We start from the raw sequence: 21863 nt of genomic DNA, 5'->3' as shown, positions 1-21863 counted from the left end.
TTTTTTTAATGCAACATCAGCTTAATAAGACATAGAAATATACATTAAAATACTAATAATTTGACAGCTAGCAGCGGTTTTTACCTGAACCAAAACAAAGCGGACTGGACCTTTTTTTTAAAGCCCAGAGCACATGTAGTGATGAGAAACCATGTTTTCTGGCTTCAACAGAGCAAAAAAGTCCCCTAAGGCTTTATGTCTGTAGTTTGACACATTCACGGCTATGGAGCCTATTTTATGTAAGTGGTACAAATCTACAACAAAATGACTTTTACTGAGCAACACGTGTCGGCAAACCAACAAAACCCTGTCCTGTGTCACAGTTTATTACTCGAACCTTGTTTACTTTTACAAAACTCTAACCCCCAGTGGGTCGAGGCAGATGAGCGTTCACACTGAGCCTGGTTCTGGTTCTGCTGGAGGTTCTCCTCCCTGTTAAAGGGGAGTTTTCCTCTCCACTGTCGCTTCATGCATGCTCAGTATGAGGGATTGCTGCAAAGCCATCAACGCTGCTTGTTAAGACTTGATGCAACCTGCTGGGTTTCCTTAGAGAGGAAACTTTCTGACCAATCTGGAGGATTTGATTGAATTTGACTTTGTAAAGTGCCTTGAGACGACATGTATCATGAATTGACGCTATATAAATAAAATTTAATTGAATAGCCCATTAAAGCTGAAAGTCTAAAACATAGTTTGGCCTATGCTTGTAGATCTCAGAGTTCTATATATGTCCAACTTCCAACATGTGCAAACCAACTCCATGTAAAAGTGTTTTTTTTTTTTTGTTTTTTTTTGTGTGTGTGTCTTGAATTAAGAAAAAAAAAAAATCAATTTAGAAGTAAGTCGATAATTGTGTTTAGGAGTCTGTGTGCCGCACAGCTCCTAATTGTAACATCTATGTCCTCGCCTTTGGGGAAACGGGGGAAAGTGGATGTGATGTGATTACCTGTGCCATCAGCCACGTTTAATTACTGCAAAGCAAGTAATTAAACTACAAACAAACAGTTAAGGCTGTGTATAAATTGTAGAGGCCTGCGTGATGCAGCTAAAGCTAGCTGCAGCAGAATAGAGGCTCGTGGTGGTGTCCACCCGCCCTAAGGACAAACCGATCCTTTCTACAACATGTCAGCCAGGAGGTTCTCTAATGCTATTAGTATTTAGATTTTTCCTTATAAGTAAAGCAGAGTAATCGGTGTGTCGGTTCGAGGTCATGCTATCTGTTCCGGCCGCAGACTATTTTTAGTTTTGGGACAGGAGCAAATGCATTTTTCATCTCCACAACTATTTATTTTTCATCGCTCTGGCTGTGTGCAACGGCGAAGGATGGGCAACGCATGCAAAACAAATTTCACAGCATTAGTTCACATTTCATCATGAATTCCAGCTTCACTGTTTGAAAATAACTTCCTAAGGCTGCTCAAAGATGGTGTTTCTGCAAAGAATTTAAGTTTTGAAACTCGAACACGGGCTTTTTCTCTATGTTGAATCACTGCAACAGTGTTTTGTTCTTTTCATCTTAAAGTTATCACTTCATGCTTGACAAGCTGTCCTTAAAGGCGTCTTTGGAGGGTTTCAGATCTTTCAGTTGTGGATTCAGGAACGGCAGAGTGAGGAAAGTGCCGCTTTATTACAACACGTCTTAATACCGTATTGTTCGGACTATAAGGCGCACTTAAAAATCCTTAAACTTTCTCACAAATTGATGGTGATTGATGATACCTTTATATATGATTATTGTTGTGCTTACCGACTGATTTTATGTGGTACTATGCGCTCAAAATCTGTTAAAATGTGTAAAAAAACGACTCTGGTTAGCAACAAAGCCGCTCCACTCAATGGGTATTAGGAGCATTACGGTACACTGTGTCACTACCTGAAAGGACCCCTGAGCTGTCTACAAGACTGCCTGACTGTAATGTCTAAACTAGAAGTGCATTCCTGTAAGGCTGGAGTACGTGCTAGCAACAATAAACCAATTAAGTTAATTCAGTCCGTCCGTCCGTCCGTCTTCTTCCGCTTATCCGGGGTCGGGTCGCGGGGGTAGCAGCTTCAGTAGGGAGGCCCAGACGTCCCTCTCCCCAGCCACTTGGGCCAGCTCCTCAGGAGGAATCCCAAGGCGTTCCCAGGCCAGCCGGGAGACATAGTCCCTCCAGCGTGTCCTGGGTCTCCCTCTGGGTCTCCTCCCGGTGGGACGTGCCCGGAACACCTCACCAGGGAGGCGTCCAGGAGGCATCCTGACCAGATACCCGAGCCACCTCAACTGGCTCCTCTCGACGTGGAGGAGCAGCGGCTCTACTCTGAGTCCTCCCCGGATGACTGAGCTCCTCACCCTATCTCTAAGGGAGAGCCCAGACACACTATGGAGAAAACTCATTTCAGCCGCTTGTATCCGGGATCTCGTTCTTTCGGTCACGACCCAAAGCTCGTGACCATAGATGAGGGTAGGAACGTAGATCGACCGGTAAATCGAGAGCTTCGCCTTTTGGCTCAGCTCTCTCTTCACCACAACGGATCAGTACAGCGCCCGCTTCACAGCAGACGCTGCACCAATCCACCTGTCGATCTCCCGCTCCATCTTCCCCTCATTCGTGAACAAGACCCCAAGATACTTGAACTCCTCCACTAGGGGCAGGACATCCTCCCCAAAGTTAATTCAGTATAAAAGTTAATTTTATTTTGGCCTTATGTTAGAAACAGGGCAGTGTAGTCCTACTATAGCTCTCCCTCTAAGGAGAGAGTTGTGTACACAGAGTGGCACACTGCAAAAAGGGAACCAAAAGTAAAAAATTTGCCAATGGAAAGAGTATTTTTACCCCTAAAATGAGATAATATTCTGATATCCTGCACTTGAAATAAGGTTATGGAGATGAATAGTTCTTATATTAAGTGCAAAAATCTTATTACTTTGGCAAATATTCATATTTACCTGCTCAAATCAAGGAGAAATACACTAATTTCAAGAAAATTTTACTGACTTTTAGTTCCCCTTTTGCAGGGCAGACTTAGGAAGAATATTTAATGCACCTTATAATCTGTTGTGGCTTATTGGCTGAAAAATAGGGTAATTTTCATCAAAGGAACCGTTCTGCATTGGTTGGCGTCTTTTATCTGCCAGGAGTTTTTTCATGTGGTAGAATTACAAGCCGCAGCGCCTTTTTAAATGTGGGGTTCCACAGGGCTCCGTTAAGGCTCCCTGCCGTTTTCCTTCTGTTGCCTTTGGGTTGCGTCTTTAGGGGAAGAGTGTGTACTGGTTTGCTGCTACCGCCTCCGAGCTGCGTCTACTCAGAAAAATACCAAGAAGTGACTCCCTAAAACACGTATTGCCTCTTCCTAATGACGCCGAATCCCCAATTTATTTAAATTTATTGAATCCTAATAATAAACAAACTGATGTTTTGTTTGGGAGGTTAGATGTTGCAACATGTTCCAAGATGAAGCGGAAAAGAGGCAACCTCACCTTGCAATTACATTTTATTTATATAGCGCCAATTCGTGATACATGTCATCTCAAGGCTCGTTACAAAGACAAATTAAATCTGATTATAGTGTCTGCTCCTGTTTTGTGGGCTGAATAAAGAAATACTTAAATCACAGAAACCTAGAGGAGCTTCTGAAAGCCTGATTTTATTGTCTTTCAGCTCATTTGAGCTTCATATATCAACTTATTTTGATATGTGTTTGATATTTATATTATTTATTTATTTGTATTATGATATTAATTTATTGTTGTTGTTTCCTGACTTAACTTTATTTTGTATTTATTTTTAAGGTTATTACTATGGGTTGGTTCTACACAGCAATGCATAAATATCTCTCTGTAGTTCTCTATAAATAAAGTTGACATAGATATAAGTTTTCAGCTGTTTTATTTTGTTTTTATTTTTTTTTCAGTGAATCCACCTCGGCGCAGACGGACTACAACCCATCCAGACCTAACTACCATCCTGTGGACCACGCCTGCTGGAAACAAGGCCAAAAGTGAGCAAAGCGTAGTTTTATCCTTTTCAATGCTAACAGGAAACTCTATAAATCATCTTCATACAACCCGAGAAAAACGGTTTTAGCTCAACATCGTTTGTCCGAGAACGTGAGATCCTATCCTGTTGGTTGATAAATGCAAAAACAGACGAGAAAGAGGCGAAGCATAAGAAAAAAGTTGGTGCAAAATCTCTGATTATTTAAAGCTGCAAAGAAAAAAAGTCCCCCCGGTATTAAAAGAAAAGGCGATGTGTTTATTACAGAATGGCTCCGTTCCTTCACTCTCCATGCAGATTGTTGTTTTTGTTTTTTTTCCTCCACTTTTTCCTAAGGGCACTGCTTTCCCAACATTTGTCCTCCTCGCTCCCCGTGCAGTTTGATAACCTCTTATCAAAGCTTGTGCTCCTGCTGCACTAATTGCCAGTTGTTCCCAACATCCGAGTCAGCTAAATGCCGCGCATGTAAAAAAAAAAAAAGAAGAAGAAAAGGCCGTCAGCGTGGAGGCTTCCCCTGCTAACCGTCTCCTCATCTCTCTCCAGAGTGCCGTACTTGGCAGTGGCTCGAACCTTTGAGAAAATTGAAGAGGACTCTGGCAGGTAAGAGCTCCGTGTGGAGGGGGGGGGGGGGGGGGGGGCATGGGAAGTGGCATTCTGGGGGAAGTTATTGCAGCCTTTTTTTTTTTTTTTTCACATTTCAGATGCTCTAATGCTATAACAGAATGGGAAATTAGACATTTTTTCTTTTTTGGGGTTTAAAACGTCTGTATGTGAAAGAAAATTAAGCAAAAATCCAAATTGTTTCGACAAAGAACCCAAATTGAGACAAACGGTGAGAAGTTGAGAAGTTGTTTCATGGTGGCGTAATCGTGCAACATAAAACCTCAGTTTCAAAGTAAAAACTGGATGCACATATTCGCTTTTCACTGTGAAATAATTATACCTCTGGACTGAAACGAATATTTGGTTAAAAATGCCCCTTGGCAGGACGCGCCTCGTTTCTCGCCCTCAGGCTGGATGTTAGCCTGGAATCCTGGCTGGCTTTAAAGCACCGTCTATAATAGGGCTGAACAATTAATCGCATTTTCAATATAATCGCGATTTAAAAAAAACGCAATTTCCAAATCGCAGAGTCTGCAATTTTTGGCTATGTAACAATTAGTGAATTAGACACGTTCATTAGGTGTTGGTAAAATGTTTAAAGTGAGTTTGCCTCCACATGGAAGGGAAGACAGTTGCAGCAGTGAGATAATCTAACTTTATTACTTGTTTTAGAGTTTATATAATCATACATAGCATTAAGTACAGGTCAATCAGTATAATACATAGACTGGTTACACTTTATGTTCAACAAGGATTGATGTCCAATTAAATTAAAAGCTGTTCTCTTGAATAATATTCTATTAATAGAAACATTAAAAGTTCTTGTTTTGAATAGTCCTTGTTTACAAACATCTTTATTTAGAGAACATTTTTGTTGCTTGTGGTTAACGCAGAGAAAAGTCAAAATTGCAATTTTGTTTGAAATATATCGTAGGCAGAACGCAATCATTTCTGCTCTGAGTTTAGATGCTGTGGATCTTTTAGCAACTAATCTGCACAGCGAAGAAACAAAATGATTTGTTGTTTGTATATATTTAAAAAGACATGATAAATTAAACTGGAAAAGAAATCGCATTAAATCGCAATATTAAGAAAAAAAATCGCAATTAGATTATTTTCCAAAATCGTTCAGCCCTAGTCTATAAACCTAAAAGGGTTAGACTAGCCTGGGAAAAGCCAGTCCACGATGTTGTTCTTCATCCATCGTTAAACCAGTTTTTGTTTTTTTTTGTTTTTTTTGTTCCGATCAGTGGCCTCGTTGCACACCTAATTATATCCGCTTTTCAACCATCATCCTGTTGATTTAAGCTGACGTTGATGACTGTGGGGGTGGGTCTGCTTCATTGCTCCCTTCCATGGCAGTGAAACATCCCCACACCATGATTGTGCCTCCACCAACGCATGCCAGTCGGTATCTGTTGTTTTTGTTATTTACTTTATATTCCAAAGCCTGTCTGTCAGAGTAGCAATAATATTTGTTGTCTTAATGCCAAAGAGAGCCCAACAGATTTTACTTTTACAAGCGGAGCCGTTCTGCTTTCGCCACAGTGCTCTGCTTGATTTATTTATGCAGGAAGCTTTATTAGATTTTATGCTGGTACTGTTTCATGTTCAATGGACACTGAAACGGGTAAAAAAAGTGGGGAAAAAAGGAGAGAAACAGGCCAGACAAAGGGAGGAAAGGTTAAAGAGAAAGAGAGAAAAGGGAGAGAGCGATGTAACGTCCTCTGAGTCTGCTTCTACAGCTGCAAAGAGGGATATAAAAAACTATTACAGGTACAAACAACCAACACCTTCATAACTAAAAAAAAATATTTAGCATTACTTAATACCACATGAATGAAGTGACAGCTAAAGATAATAATAGAGGTTTTCTGTATAGAAGTAAATCTCTAAGCACCTGTAGGTGTTTGTGAGAGTGCGCTTGTGTATGTAATGTTTATCCATAAGAAAAAATGGAAAATTCTGTTAAATTCAAACACCAAAAGATCAGTGAAGTTGCATGCTGGGTAAATCCATCAATGAAGATCAACAGTTTAAATAAATTAATTAAAAAAAAATAATAATTCATGCCACTCATGGCTATCGATGAGTGGTTGTTGGATCCCTCTAATGTCTCAAAGGAATATCTGAAACCCAAGACTTTTTAAAGGATTTTAAATAACAAAAACCTCTTTCTATGACCTGCTGTCTGAAACCGCCGTTCACCGCATCCCTAACGAGCTCCTGATCTGCCTGGCCAGCTCCCGTTAAGGACTTAAAATCTCATTTCTTTCCTCTCGGTGTTCCCAGGATGAGCTGGAAACGCCTTTAAGTCGTCCTCCTTGTCTCTCCCGTTTTTTTGTCGTTGTGCAGGCTGAGAAACATCGAGACGCTGTCGAACCTGCTCCGCTCGGTGCTGCTGCTCTCTCCAGGTACGTGCTGCTTCATCTTCGCCATCATGGCGGCGCTGCCAGGCCTTTTGAAGCCAGGTTGCACATAAAAGCGCCGGCGTTGTCAGCCGGCCTGCGAGGCGGCGCCCACCTGTGGGGTTCCTGTAAAGTTTATGCTGATGCGTTGCCGCTTGTTAAGTTTTTTTTTGTTTTTTTTTTCTGAAGGCGGTTCAGTACGTCTGCTTTGTTGATGTCTGAGCTGCTGGCTTTTGTGTCTGTCTCATTTCCGTGCGCGGCGGTGAGGGTTTATGACGCTCTGAGTGCACTGCAAAAACGGATCTAAAAATAAGTAAAATGTTCTTAAAGTTAGTGTATTCATCCTTGATTTGAGCAGGTAAATAATATTATCTGCCAATGGAATGAGTATTTTGACCCCTAAAATAAGATATTTAGACATCCTACACTTGAAATAAGATGATGGAGATGAATTGTTCCCATTTTAGGTGCAGAAATCTTATTCCATTGGCAAATCATCTTATTTACCTGCTCAAATCAAGGACAAAAACATTCATTTTAAAGAATATTTTACTTATTCTAGTTCGGTTTTTGCAGTGTGTTGCACTGCAAAAATAGAACTAAAAATAAGAAAAATTTTCTTGAAATGAGAGTATGTTTCCTTGATTTGAGCAGGTAAATAAGATGATTTGCCAATGGAATAAGATTTCTGCACCTAAAATAGGAACAACTCATCTCCATCATCTTATTTCAATTGCAGTATATCTAATTACTGCACTTGAAATAAGATGATGGATGGATGGATGGATGGATTATTTTATTGGTAAAAAAGACTCATTCCATTGGCAGATAATCTTATTTGTGCTCAAATCAAGTCCAAATACACTCATTTCAGTAAAATGTTGCCTATTTTTAGTTCTCTTTTTGCAGTGTGATGCTTGTCTTTCTGAGGCTGAGCGTGCGACGACTGTTCTTGACGTGCACCTTGTGCCTCCCCCCCCCCCCCCCCCCCCCCCCCCCCCAGATGACCTGCTGTGCTGCGTGTACCTGTGTTTGAACCAGCTGGGCCCCGCCTACCTCGGGATGGAGCTCGGCGTCGGCGAGACGGTCCTGATGAAAGCCGTCGCCCAAGCAACCGGTGAGAAACGCGCCGCCTCCGCCCCCCCCCGTCGGCCAAGAAGTCGGCCGCCGCCGCCGCTGCCGCTCACCGTCTCCCTCCTGTTACCAGGGCGACATTTGGACAAAATCAAAGCGGAGGCGCAGGAGAAGGGAGACCTGGGCCTCGTGGCGGAGAGCTCCCGGAGCAACCAGCGCACCATGTTCCAGCCGGCCAGCCTGACGGCGGGAGGCGTGTTCAAGAAATTGAAGGAGATTGCCAGCATGAGTGGGAACTCGGTGAGCCACGGGATAACATTTTCATTAGAGGAGAGCGAGCGCGGGGAATATATTGTCTGCCTCTTTTTATTAGGCCCAGGGAAAGAAAAGGGAGGGTGGGGGTGGTGGGGAGGGAGTATGTTGATGCGGCTGAGCATTGAACAAGATATCACGGCGCCCTGCAGAAGAATTTATGCCGTTTAATCCACCAGCTAGAATTAGGAGTCAGAAGCGTCCGCCTAACCCGACACGCCTGGCAGGGCGAGCTTTCATCATGAAAGCTGCCCAGAGGGATGTGCAGCTGCACGTCTCTGGAGGAGCTGCAGAGACCCGCTGCTCAGGTGGTGGAGTGCTCTGCTGGTAATACGACAAAATGTAACTTTTTGCCCTTATTGCAAAACGCCCTTTATGGAAGAAAACCAGCCCTGCATAAGTCTGATATAAGCTTTATGTAGAGATGCTTTGCTTTAGCTGGGAAATGGCAGCCACACTGCAAAAAGGGAACTAAAAGTAAGTAAAATGTGCTTGAAATTAGTCTATTTTTCCTTGATTTGAGCAGCTAAATAAGACTATTTGCCGATGGGATGAGTATTTTTACCCCTAAATTAAGATAATTAGATAAACTGCACTTGAAATAAGATGATGGAGATTAATTGTTCATATTTTAAGTGCAAAAATCTTATTCCATTGGCAAATAGTCTTACTTACTTGCTCAAATCAAGGAAAAATACACAAATTTCAAGAAAATGTACTTATTGTTGGTTCCATTTTTGCAGTGCAGCTGAGGTGATGGTGACGTGGGTGGAGCTAAATGCTGCAGAGTCATGATAGAAAGCCTGTTGGTGGCTGCAGAAGACGTGAGACAGAGGTTCACTTTCCAGCCCCACAGCAAACCCCTAAGCAATACAGCCGGAGCTTCAATGGAGTAATTTTAACGCTGCTCCTCAGGACCCACCGTCCTGCATGTTTTGGGTCTTCCCCTGCCGGTGTTACGGGCTTCTGCCGGCACCGGCCGTCATTCCCGAGGAGATAATACAATAATTTGGGCCAAGCGGACCAGAGACGCATGGAAAACACGGAACAACGGCGGGCCCTGAGGACCAGAGACACACTGGTTTAGATCAAAGCATATTGCGTTAGAGCGACTCGAAGTCCAGAGCTAAATCAAATTGAGCGACTGTGGCAGGACTGGACATGTGCCGCAGGATTTTCTGAAGAACGGACAAAAATCTAGCCTGTAGCCCCCCCCTCCCAAACACATGGCTCTTTGGACCTTCCACAGGGCTACAAATTATATTTTAATTATGGTATTTAAATGTAATAATGATAATAAATGCAGGTTTTAGCAGTTTTTTTTGTCGTGTAATAACTGCTTTTAATTTTCACAACAGAATGATGCTAAAAGTGCCAGTAATATTTAATTTTAAATCAATATTTTTTCATTATGTTGGAAACTATGATTTTTATTTTTATTTTTTACATTTTTATCCACAAAAATCAACATCGCATCCATCCTCTTTGTTTTAAAACCTCAAAATAGACATAAAAATGTGTTTATTTAACGATGACAACATATTTCCTACAGTAGATCTTTATCAAAAATTACAACTTGTCTTTTTTCCAAATAGCCAGACAACACTTCTGGCTCTGAATGAGTTTAAGTGAAGTGGACTTTTAGGCAAAATGGCTCTCTAGACTGTAAAGGTTGCAGGCCTCTGGTTTAGCCCTAAAGAAATCTCAACAAAATACGTCTAAGCTTGTGAAAATGTGACATAAATTCATGGGGTTTAAGTGGATTCGCCAGGCGCTGTAGTTTTTCCCCCTCTTAGCGTTACGCCAAAGAACGTAGAAGTAAAGATGTTAATGTAACTGCGCAGTGAACCAGAAATGACTATCTTGTCTACTTCACAAGGAGGAGGTTAATTTTACAGCCGGTGAGTAAGTCGTCACCTGGCTGGAATCTCTCCTCTGCAATTAGTTCATTTTTCCTGCTTTGAACATGCAGTTTGTACTCTCTGGTAACCTCGCTTTTTTTTTCTTCTTTCTCCTTTTTTTTTTTTTTTTGCTTTCTATCTCCTCTCGCTCCTCTTTTGTGAATCTCAATTTCCTCCCGCCTGCCTCAGGCCATGAATAAGAAAATCGACATCATCAAAGGCCTCTTTGTGGCGTGCCGCTTTTCCGAGGCCCGCTACATCGTCAGGTAAAATAAGACCCCCCCCCCCTCTCCTCCACACACACTCGCTACATTCACACGTTTCAGCAGCGTGTGCGGCCTCTGTGTGCCGTGTTTGACTGTGTAGCGCTTATCACGTACGGCAGGTTTATAAAGATAAATAAATAAAAGAAGTAGTAGAAAGGCGTGTGTGACGTTGTTGATGCTGTGGCTCTGATGGACAGGTCCCTGGCTGGGAAGCTGAGGATTGGCCTTGCTGAGCAGAGTGTCCTCTGCGCCCTGAGCCAGGCGGTCTGCCTGACCCCACCTGGACAAGGTAACCGTCTCCTGTTGGCTCCAGCCGGTCCTGCTGTTCACCGCAGTCATTTAAAAGGAAAAAAAAACAAAAGCATTTCTAAACTGCTTTCTGTGTTGCCACCTGAATCCATTGAATGTTTTTTTTGTTTTGTTTTATGTGTGGATGTATGAAGGCTGCTTCGATGATTTGGTTTACTGTGTCGGTTGTTTTTATTATTTGTTATTTTTCGGACCATAAGGCATATTCTTCCCAAGTGTGTACATTGCAAAAAGGGAACTAAAAGTAAGTTAAATTATCTTAAAATTTGTATATGTTTCCTTGATTTGAGCAGCTAAATAAGATTGTTTTGCCAATGGAATGAGAATTTCTACCCCTAAAATAAGATAATTAGACATCCTGCACTTGAAATAAGATTATGGAGATGAATTGTTCTTATTTTAAGTGGAAAAAAATCTCATTCCATTGGCAAATGTCTGATTTAGCACCTCAAATCAATGAAAAATACACTAATTTCAGGAGGAATTTACCTACTTTTAGTTCCCTTTTTGCAGTGTAATATCACTCTGCGCTGCGAAAAGGAAACTAAAAGTGAGTAAAAATTTCATGAAATTAGTGTAATTTTCTTGATTTGGGCAGCTAAATAAGACTATTTGCCAATAGAATGAGATTTTTGCACTGGAAGTAAGATGATGTAGATGAATTGTTCTTATTTTAGGTGCATATATATCTAATTATCTTATTAAGTAAAAATACTCATTCCATTGGCAGATAATCTTATTTATCTGCTCAAATCAAGGAAAAATACACTAATATACCCTCCTCCGTCTGTTCAGTGGTCCTGATGGCCACCGCTCCCTTCTAGTTGTGTCCCGATGCCAGCTTTTTTCCAGACTGAGTACAAGTACTTCACTTTAGATACTCTCCAATTCCATGTACCGATACCGAGTACTTAATAAATTGGTACTTATAGATCACAAAAAACGTAACAACATCATTGACCACTGAAAACGACTGACCATCAAGGGCGATGGATGAATTCAGTTAGAGCTTCAATTATCGTCTCTCCTTCTTTTTTTGCTATTTCAACCACTCACACCGAAGCTAACCCGTGACGCTGATGAGAGCGACGCAGGAAAAAACAAAACTGAACAGCCAACAAAAGCCTTCAGAGCCGTTCTGTGATGTTCTTTTAATGAAGCAATATTAGGTAGATTGGACAACACGGAAGAAATAGCAGCATCAATGTTAACGCTTGCTTCCTTGATGTGAGCCGCCATTGTCTGAATCAGTGTCACGGTCGCTTCTCCCCTAAGTTACATCTATGAAATTCCAGCCCTGCATCCTGATTGGCTGGACAATAAAATTGGTTGAAGAAATCACTCTCTATGGAAGATGTCCCAGATGGATGTGAGTGAAGCTAGGCGGAGCTAAGCGGAACGAAACTCATCTGGGTCGTCAGGTTAGCGTCACCCAGCCCAGGAGGAAAATCAAGCACAAGATCGGTGTCTATTCAGAGTATCAGGTTGTTTTTAGAAGTACAAGTACTTGACGGTGGTATCGTGACCTGGGCACCACTAATCCAGTCACAGTCCTTCTGTCCCTGCTCTGTCTGTTCCTTACTGTCCAATCAAACGTTTCTTGGCCCTTATTGGGTCCTTAGTCCATTTCCCTGTGTCCACTCCAGCGTTCGTCTTTCTCACTGCAAAAACGGATCTGAAAATGTATGTATATATGTGTATTTATCCTTGATTTGGGCAGGTAAATAAGACTATCTGCCAATGGAACAAGTATTTTTACCCCTAAAATAAGATAATTAGACATCCTGCACTTGAAATAAGATGATGAATTGTTCCTATTTTAAGTGCAAAAAATCTTGTTCCATTGGCAAATCATCTTATTTACCTGCTCAAATCAAGGACAAAACACACCGATTTTAAGAACATTTTACTTATTTCTAGTTCCGTTTTTGCAGTGGCTGCCCATTTGTCCATCTGTCAGTTCATCCATTCGTTTGTCTCCCCAGCCGTCCCTCCCTCTGTTCAATGTCCCTCCACCTGTTTTCTACAACTTTAAAGGTTCTAAAATGTTTCATCAGTTCTGGTCCAAACGTCCGTTTGATCCGTACAACGAGAACAAGGAGCCGCAAAAACCAAATGCATTTGTATTTAGTGTGAGATAACCTAAATTTGACGAGTCTAGGTGCTGATTGAGGCTATCCAGACAAAAAAAAAAAAAAAAAAAGCTGTGAAAATTGTCCTTTAACACAATGCCAAATCAGAAGCCAGTTTCAGCCTTGTGTTGTTTCATAATTTCTGGAGCATACAGATAAGACCCGACTGTTGAACAGGCATTCTCGGCGTCTACTGAAAGGTGCAGAGGTGTGTAGCACTGTATCAATCAGAGCCACATCACTTTGTCTGATGGATGTCTGGTAAATGGTCTGGCGTGACTGTGGCTCAGTTGTGGGGTGGGAAATCGATCCACAGCCCCGCATTGTGGGCTCAGTAACGCTATTGTGTCTGATGGGGCTCGTCGATGAACGCAGGTGAGGAACGTTGCAGCACATGTGGAGCAGAAAGTGTTTTAGGAGTGTGAAGAGGCGAGCGAGAGACACACCGCCACACTTTGTTCAAGCTAGATGAGTTAGAGACGTCGCTCTAATCACGGACCTATAGAACGAGAGGAAAAATGGAGGGCAGGTTATCGCAATCTGTCTGTGCCTCATAAAGCTGTAGCGAAAAGTTCAGAAAACTTGGTGAAAAGAAAACTTTATTAACATTCCAACCAACTAGTGCACTGCAAAAATGGATCTAAAAATAAGTAAAATGTTCTTAAAATTTGTGCATTTGTCCTTTATTTGAGCAGATATATAAGATTATCTGCCAATGGAATGAGTATTTTGACCCCTAAAATAAGATAATTAGATATCCTGCACTTGAAATAAGATGATTGAGATGAATTGTTCCTATTTTAAGTGCAAAAATCTAATTCCATTGGCAAATCATCTTATCTACCTACTCAAATCAAGGACAAATACACTAATTTTAAGAACATTCTACTTATTTTTAGTTCCGCTTTTGCAGTGTGTGTTTTATTGGGGTTTACCCTGCAAAAAGGGAACTAAAAGTAAGTACAAATTTCTTGAAATTTTGTGTATTTTTCCTTGATTTGAACCGGTAAATAAGACCATTTGCCAATGGAATGAGTATTTTTACCCCTAAAATAAGATAATTAGACATCCTGCACTTGAAATAAGATGATGGAGATGAATTCTTATTTTACATGCAAAAATCTTATTCCATTGGCAAATAGTCTTATTTAGCTGTTCAAATCAAGGAAAAATACACAAATTTCAAGAAAATTTTACTTACTTTTAGTTCCCTTTTTGCAGTGCATGTGGTATGTCAGCAAAAAATAGTGCATGATAACAAAGTGAAACAAAAAGGATGAATTCATTATTATTATTATTTACAAATAGCTTAAAAGTGTGCCTTGCCACAGATTCTCAATTGGATGTAGATCTGAACTTTGATTAGGCCATTCCACCCATGTGATTGTAGCTATAGTAGTATATTTGGGGTCTTTTGCAGGATTCTCATGTATTCAGCTCCGTCCATCATGGCATCATCTCTAAACAGCTTCCAGTGATGTCTCAATGACATGTTCAGGGTGACAGGCATTGTTAGTTCTCTAATTTAACCATAAAACCAGCTATTTTCTTTTTAGTTCAATTCAGTTTTATTTATATAGCGCCAATTCATGAAACATGTCATCCCAAGGCACCAATCCATCCATACATCCTGCACTTGAAATAAGATGATGGAGATGAATTCTTATTTTAAATGCAAAAATCTTATTCCATTGGCAAATAGTCTTATTTAGCTGTTCAAATCAAGGAAAAATTATACAGATTGGTCAAAAATGTCCTATATAAGGGAACCAGTTGATTGCATCAAAGTCCCGACAAGCAGCATTCACTCCTGAAGAAGCATAGAGCTACAGGGAGAGTCGTCTGCGTTGTCCATGGCTTTGCAGCAATCCCTCATACTGAGCAAGCATGAAGCAACATCCTTACAGGCATCTATTTATAAAACAGGGTATGTGCTGTTTTTTTTTTTTTTTTTGTGTGGCTTTAAGCCAAATGTATTTACTGAGTCGTGAATGTTGCTGATCCCTGGTCTGTTTCTAGAAATCCCAATAAAATGCATTAAGGTCGTTTTTAATGATAAAGAATATATTAGTACTTTTGCAAAGCCTTGTACAAGCTTTAAAAAAAAGCAAATAGGACAATGTGAACCGCCTCCTGCACACACGCACTCCTGGAAATGCTGGCGTTAACACACTTATTTAGACCCCGGAGTTGCAAACTCTATGCAGCGTAATCAACAAGGTTCATTTAGCTACTCCTGAGGGTAAACCAAAAGTCAAGGAGGCGACGCTAAGAGGTGAGGATTGAGTTCAGCCATGTCTTATTTAGATCCTACTTTCAAAAGCAGTGTTAAAATATTCATCGCACTAATTAGCAGAGTCAGATGTTAAGCCAACATCCTTTTGCGTCGCAAGCCAACGTACGACCATAAGCCACGCGGATGTACGAATGATGTGGGGGTAAAAAAACGCAGACGGCCCGGGGTTTGTCATTTCACTCGCAGAGCATATTTTTTCACCAATACGCCGTCGAAATTCATCACTTTTAAGGGGACGTTTTGACAGCGCATCTTTCACCGCTCGCCTCCAGTGCCGCGGCTCCGACTCGCTCTCACCAACACCTGAGACTCCAAATTAGACGGATTCAGTCGTGACTTATTAAAATGTGTTGTTTAGTTCACGCCGAGTGAAGTTATGCGTCGGAACGAGTCAATTAGACCCGGAGCTCGGTGGGGTGGGGGGGGAAATCTGCATTGATCTTTGCTCCGCTCTTGAAATTTATTTATTTTTTTTCTTCGTTTATTTCGCCGTTATTTATTCATAGAGGTCAGCCAAAAGAGCGCGGTTTATTTAATTTCTCATTGTTTGGCTGCAGTGGATCATTGCAATCATTCGTCCTAAGGTGTAATTTTAATTTAAACATAATTACTGTTAATGCAGCTGGTTTATTTTCGCCAATTTCAAGCACATTCAGACTAAAGTTAGATCTCTGGCTCATGAAGAATTCATCACAGAACATGGATCATGTGCAGATGTACTCCCTTTTTATATATATATATATATATATTTTTTTTTTCCATTTCTCGGGCTTCAACAAGTCTCTGAACTGTCATCCAGTAAATTTTAGGTCATACAAATGTTCAAACGTTTCCCTTAGGCCTGTTTGAAAGTGATCCCCCTCCTCTATCTTTACAGGTTTCCCTCCTGCTGTGATTGATGCAGGGAAGGGCATGAGTGCTGAGAGCAGGCGGGCCTGGATCGAAGAGAAGAGCCTCATTCTGAAACAAACATACTGGTAACTGAGTCCTAAACTCCACTCCCTGGATCCACTCTGTTCAGTGCAGCTAACATTTTTTTTTTTTTTTTTTTTTTTTTTTTCTCCTAACCCAAACTTTTCTCCCGGCAGCGAGATGCCAAACTACGACGTCATCATCCCCGTTTTGCTGAAAGAAGGCATCGACCAGCTGCCCAAACACTGCAAACTCACTCCAGGTAAGCAGCCAGGCAGGAGGTGGGAGGCTTCTACCCTCTGAAACACTAAACGCCGTGTCTATCGATCCTTTTTTTTTTTTTTTTTCAGTTATTTTAACTTAGATATTTATCAGAAAAAAAGATAAAAGCACTAAACTAAGAATTAGCTTCCAATTATACTGTTGTTGGACGGCGTGCGATAAGCAGCTTTGGCACCACGGGGGGAACTCTACACAGGCTGCCATCTGCGTGCAGCTAAATTGGGAAAGTAAATTGTCTGATTTTTGGTCCGTTACTGACTGTTGGCAGGTAAAGTACTTACTCAGAGGCAAAAGGTTCCTGCGTAGGCAGCAAAGGGAAGGACTTAATTGGAGCTTCCGGAAAAAAGAAACAGTATGGAACGGGTTTTATTTCCTGATGTTAGTCTTTACCCTACGGTCCACCCATCTGTCCATGGATCTGTCCATTTTTCCACCCTGTTGTCTCTCCATTACCCCCTCTAGCCATATATCAGTCTGTCCATCCTTTTTTTTTATCTCTGTCCATCCATCCATCCATCCATCCAAACCAAAATGTCCGACTATCCATCCATCGTCCATCTATCCATCCATCCATTCAAGCCAATCCATCCATTCAAACCAATTCATCCATCCATTCATCCATCCATCCATTCATCCATCTATCCAAACCAATTCATACATCCAAACCAATTCATCCATCCATCCATCCATCCATCCAAACCAAAATGTCCGACTATCCATCCATCGTCCATCTATCCATCCATCCATTCAAGCCAATCCATCCATCCAAACCAATTCATCCATCCAAACCAATTCATCCATCCATCCATCCATTCATCCATCCATTCATCCATCTATCCAAACCAATTCATCCATCCATCCAAACCAATTCATCCATCCATCCAAACCAATTCATCCATCCATCTAAACAAATTCATCCATCCAAACCAATTCATCCATCTAAACAAATTCATCCATCTAAACCAATTCATCCATCCATCCATCCATCCATCTAAACAGATCCATCCATCCATCCATCCATCCATCCATCCAAACCAATTCATCCATCCATCCAAACCAATTCATCCATCCATCCAAACCAATTCATCCATCCATCCAAACCAATTCATCCATCCATCCAAACCAATTTATCCATCCATCCAAACCAATTCATCCATCCATCCATCTAAACAAATTCATCCATCCATCCAAACCAATTGCTCGCTCCATCCATTCATGCATACATTCATTCATCCATTCATACAGCTCACGATCCATCCATCCATCCATCCATCCAAACCAATTCATCCATCCATCCAAACCAATCCATCCATCCATCCAAACCAATTCATCCATCCATCCATCCATCCAGTTTTTTTTTTTTTTTTTTCAGATTTATATTCACAGTTTGGTCCTGATCTACATATCTGAGGTAAATTCTTAGCAAACTTTTGGAAACCTTTTTATCTGCGTGGCTTCCTGATTTGTGTCGGACAGCTAATATCATGTGAACTGGTAGATCATTATAAAGGAACTAGAACATTTTTATTTTGATTAGTTTTGACCAATTGAGACAGAATGGCCATATAATCCTCACCCACCAACATTTTGGTTTTGTTAATCGTATGACATCACCCTGCATGATTTCGAAGCTTAAATCAACAGCTGAGAGAGGTGTGACTCTCAGAGCTTTAGTCTTGGAGCCAAATAAGAGTAAAAACAACTTATTTAGGTGTGATGTTTGTCACACAGACAGTTGTCGGAGTGATGTTGGTGTTTCATGTGAGAATGTGTCATGGAGGGAAATTTCACAGCTGCTGGAGTTTGAAAACTTCCTCGCCGAGAAACCGCTCCACACAACGAAGCCTTTTACTACCTTTTACTTTTCATTTATAAGCATACACTGAGCTGCGCCTTTTTGGGTGCCTCCCTGCTGTTTTTAGTTTTATTTTGTTTGCTCTTCAAGTTGTCACATCAGGCCTCGTCTTTGCAGGAATACCGCTGAGGCCCATGTTGGCTCACCCCACCAAGGGTGTCGGCGAGGTGATGAAGAAGTTTGACGAGGCGGCGTTCACCTGCGAGTACAAATACGACGGAGAGCGCGCACAGGTGTGTCTGCGCGCGCGTGGTGACAGAGAGCAACTGTTTGTTTTTCCCTCCGCATGGCACCCAACATATGCCCGCCGCATTTGTATGCATGTACCTCTCGGCTGTGCGTTTTGTTTTTGTCTCCAAATATGAGGCATTACTGCCGCGCGCTCGCTCGGGCCGTGTTTGCGTGCGAATGCCTGCGCGCCTGTTCTTTAAAGATAAACACGAGTTCTGCCTTCACACTTTGGCCTACGGGCAGAGCGAGCCAACGCCGCCACCGCCGCTGTCGGCCAGAGAAGTAGAAGAGAGGAGAAAGGTGAGATTAAAGGCCGAGGCAGAGCGTGTGAGACACGTCACTGGGAGACAAAAAAAATAAAAAAAGAGCAAAGAAATAACAGGAGAGGGCATGGGAAAATTTTGGGGAGACATAAAAAGACACAGCAAGAAAGAGATTATCATGCCAACCCCTTCAGCTGTATTGTTAATTTTGGTCAGTCGTGCCGCTAAAGCTCTTTGAACTGAGTAGAATGAGATGAAGAGGAGAGAATCGGCGAGCCTTATGACGTCTCTCTGCAGTAGACTTTACCCCGAAAAGCCAGCAGGGGGACTCGTGGTATAGTTCTCAGCTAAACACCCCCCTGTATGTGTGTGTGTGTGTGTGTGTGTGTGTGTGTGTGTGTGATTGGTCTGCGTCTTACCAAAAGAATCTGTGTCTGCCTATGAGACAGCTGATGAATCACAATTATGCTGCATGTTTTTGCTTCTTTTTCATGAAGATCTGTTATAAACGCAAACAAAGTGCAAATTATTTAGGTCAAATGCAGCAAGTGCACCTTTTTTTTTTTTTTTTTTTTTTTTTTTTTTTTAAACGATGCAAAGGACATAAAATAATATATATAGTCAATGTCTACACTGGTCAGAATAGTTTTTCCCAACTCTGAGATGGCAAACCTCTTAGTAGGCCCCTCTGCAATGATTAAATAATGGCGTTACTTAATCTAACGCCACAGGATGCAGACGTTCAGTCTTAACCGGGCAGTAAGCTGAATGGTCAGAGTGACTCTCTCAAAGATTACTTTAAGATTAATTCAGCTGGTGTTTAATGCTTAATTCACCTTTTGGGCAAACCTGTATACCGTGTACATAGCGATGAACTGTCATCTGTACATCATTGGGGAAAAGTAACGTACCCCTTCCTGACGCAGCCGAACACTGTGCTGTACACACAGTTGATCCTAATTCACAAACGCCAAAGCTGTGTGGCTGGACAGCTGCTGGACAGGACAGTAAATGAGAACAGCGGGATTTAAGGAAATAATAAAATATATTTTACTATCAACAAGGTGAGCCTCGGGCGCGCTCCGGATGGCACAGGAGTGGCGAGCGCGACTCGTGTATGAAGGCCTTAGTCCTCTACACGACTGACCCGGGTTCGATTCCAGCACGTCTTCCCCCTCTCTCAAAAAAAACCCCCTCTCCTTTCAGTCTTCTTTGAAAAAAAACAAGCCTCTAGTGCTACAAAAACACCCAGAAAAAGAATTAAAAAAAAACCTAAGTGAGCCTTAAAGGGCCAAAAAGTCTTGAAATGGGACAAACAAAGACAAAGATGCAGGACATGAGATTCGTCATTCTTTACACTGCAAAAATAGAACTAAATATAAGAAACATTTTCTTGAAACGAGAGTTTGTTTCCTTGATTTGAGCAGATAAATAAGATTTGCCAGTGGAATAAGATTTTTTTGCACCTAAAATATGGACAACTCATCTCCATCATCTTATTACAAGTGCAGTACATCTAATTATCTTATTTTAGGGGTGAATAGACTCATTCCATTGGCAGATAATCTTATTTACCTGCTCAAATCAATGGCAAATACACTAATTTCAAGAAAATGTTACTTATTTTTAGTTACCCTTTTGGAGTATAAAGAATGACGAATCCCATGTCCTGCATCTTTGTCTTTGTTTGTCCCATTTCAAGACGGGACATGCGGATCTCCTGTTGGATCGTTTTCATGCCTCATGCTTCTTTCTTTTCTCTCACTTTTACATTCACACTGGTCAGGTACAAGGGCTGTACTGAAAATAAGTGAGAAAACCAAGAACCAGAGAGAAAATGTGAAACGGCTTTAGAAAGTCTGAAGAACCACTGATCTTGGCTGTTTTTTTTAATGTGTTTTTTGAAGATTACAAACTGAAACAATGAAGTCAGTTTCAATGCAAAGTATGAATAAATATAATTTTAGAGTAAGCCAAAACTTTTGCACCCTCGCATGTTTTTTTTATTTTTTTTTATTGGAACTCAAAGCATGTCTTAGTATGAAATGAAAAGTTTAAATATTCTGCAGTTTTCCAGAAGCAGCCCCCACCCGCCCCTCTGGTGTCATTGCATACGGTTCTACCTGGACTCACCTGCTCGTTTAATCTTGGTTCAAATTAGTTGTAAATTAAAAAAACAACAATGGCTTATATTGAGTCATTTTTAGCCTGTCTTAAAAAAATCTTAATTTTTCATGCCCTGTCACACACCTCACCCGCAATGTATTACAAATCACTTTTATATTACAACGCATCATTTGTCAAGGCCTATCAACTCCATTGGTGCAAAGGGTTCCTCCCTCCTGCACAATTCCCCTCAGGTGAAAGTTAAACTTGTTTTTGTCCATTTCTGATTGTACAAGCATGCACTTTCATATAGACCGTCAAAAGAATGTCCTGTGAAGACATTTTAGTGATATTAGAGACTTCTTTTAGCATCTTGTGATCTGCTTTTTGGGTGAACTTCCTTGGACAGACCTGCGCATGCATGCCGGGTGTTGTCTTAAATTTCCTCCATTTGTAGACTTTCCTGTCCAGTAGGATGGCTGATTTCAAATATTTTAGAGACCTTTTTTAAATACCTTTCAAAGACTGATGAGTTTGGTGCAGCCTTCTTGCTGAAGCCCTCATAAAAACCCTTTAAATGTCACCAAAATATGGAGTAACAGTGTTTTTAATCGTGAGCTGCCTGTGTGGTCATTTTAAGCAGCAATAAATGTTGATATCCCTCACCAGAAATGATTTTTTATTCCCTTTTTTGTTTATGTTTCAGTATTCAAAAATTCATAATAAATATCCATGTGTTAGAAAAAAACGGACTTTCATGTGATTTTTAGGCAAATTCTTTTACATGATCACATACTAATCTTTTGCCACATTAAACTCTTTGCAATAGTCCAGCATCTAATCATCCTCTAATAATATATAAGTAGGAACAAAATCTGAAAGTGAAATATGTTTGTAACTGAACATTAGTGTCAGTGGTGAAAACTGTGTCCACGACCG

At 41.1% G+C, this 21863-nt stretch overlaps 1 protein-coding gene across 1 annotated transcript in view; it reads left to right on the top strand.

The window, feature by feature from the left end:
• LOC118563491 (DNA ligase 1-like) overlaps window positions 1-21863 on the top strand; it is a gene marked incomplete at its 3' end in the record, with an annotated part of 59696 nt that overhangs the window by 26374 nt on the left and 11459 nt on the right. Inside the window, 10 exon segments of the mRNA XM_036138616.1 lie at window positions 3892-3978; window positions 4518-4574; window positions 6933-6991; window positions 7989-8102; window positions 8193-8359; window positions 10462-10538; window positions 10736-10827; window positions 16153-16252; window positions 16364-16449; window positions 18442-18557. Coding sequence (XP_035994509.1) covers window positions 3892-3978; window positions 4518-4574; window positions 6933-6991; window positions 7989-8102; window positions 8193-8359; window positions 10462-10538; window positions 10736-10827; window positions 16153-16252; window positions 16364-16449; window positions 18442-18557 — 955 coding nt within the window.

Source organism: Fundulus heteroclitus, chromosome 6 (genome assembly GCF_011125445.2).
Source record: "Fundulus heteroclitus isolate FHET01 chromosome 6, MU-UCD_Fhet_4.1, whole genome shotgun sequence".
Classification (NCBI taxonomy): Eukaryota; Metazoa; Chordata; class Actinopteri; order Cyprinodontiformes; family Fundulidae; genus Fundulus; species Fundulus heteroclitus.
This window is presented reverse-complemented; position numbering and strand designations above follow the sequence as displayed.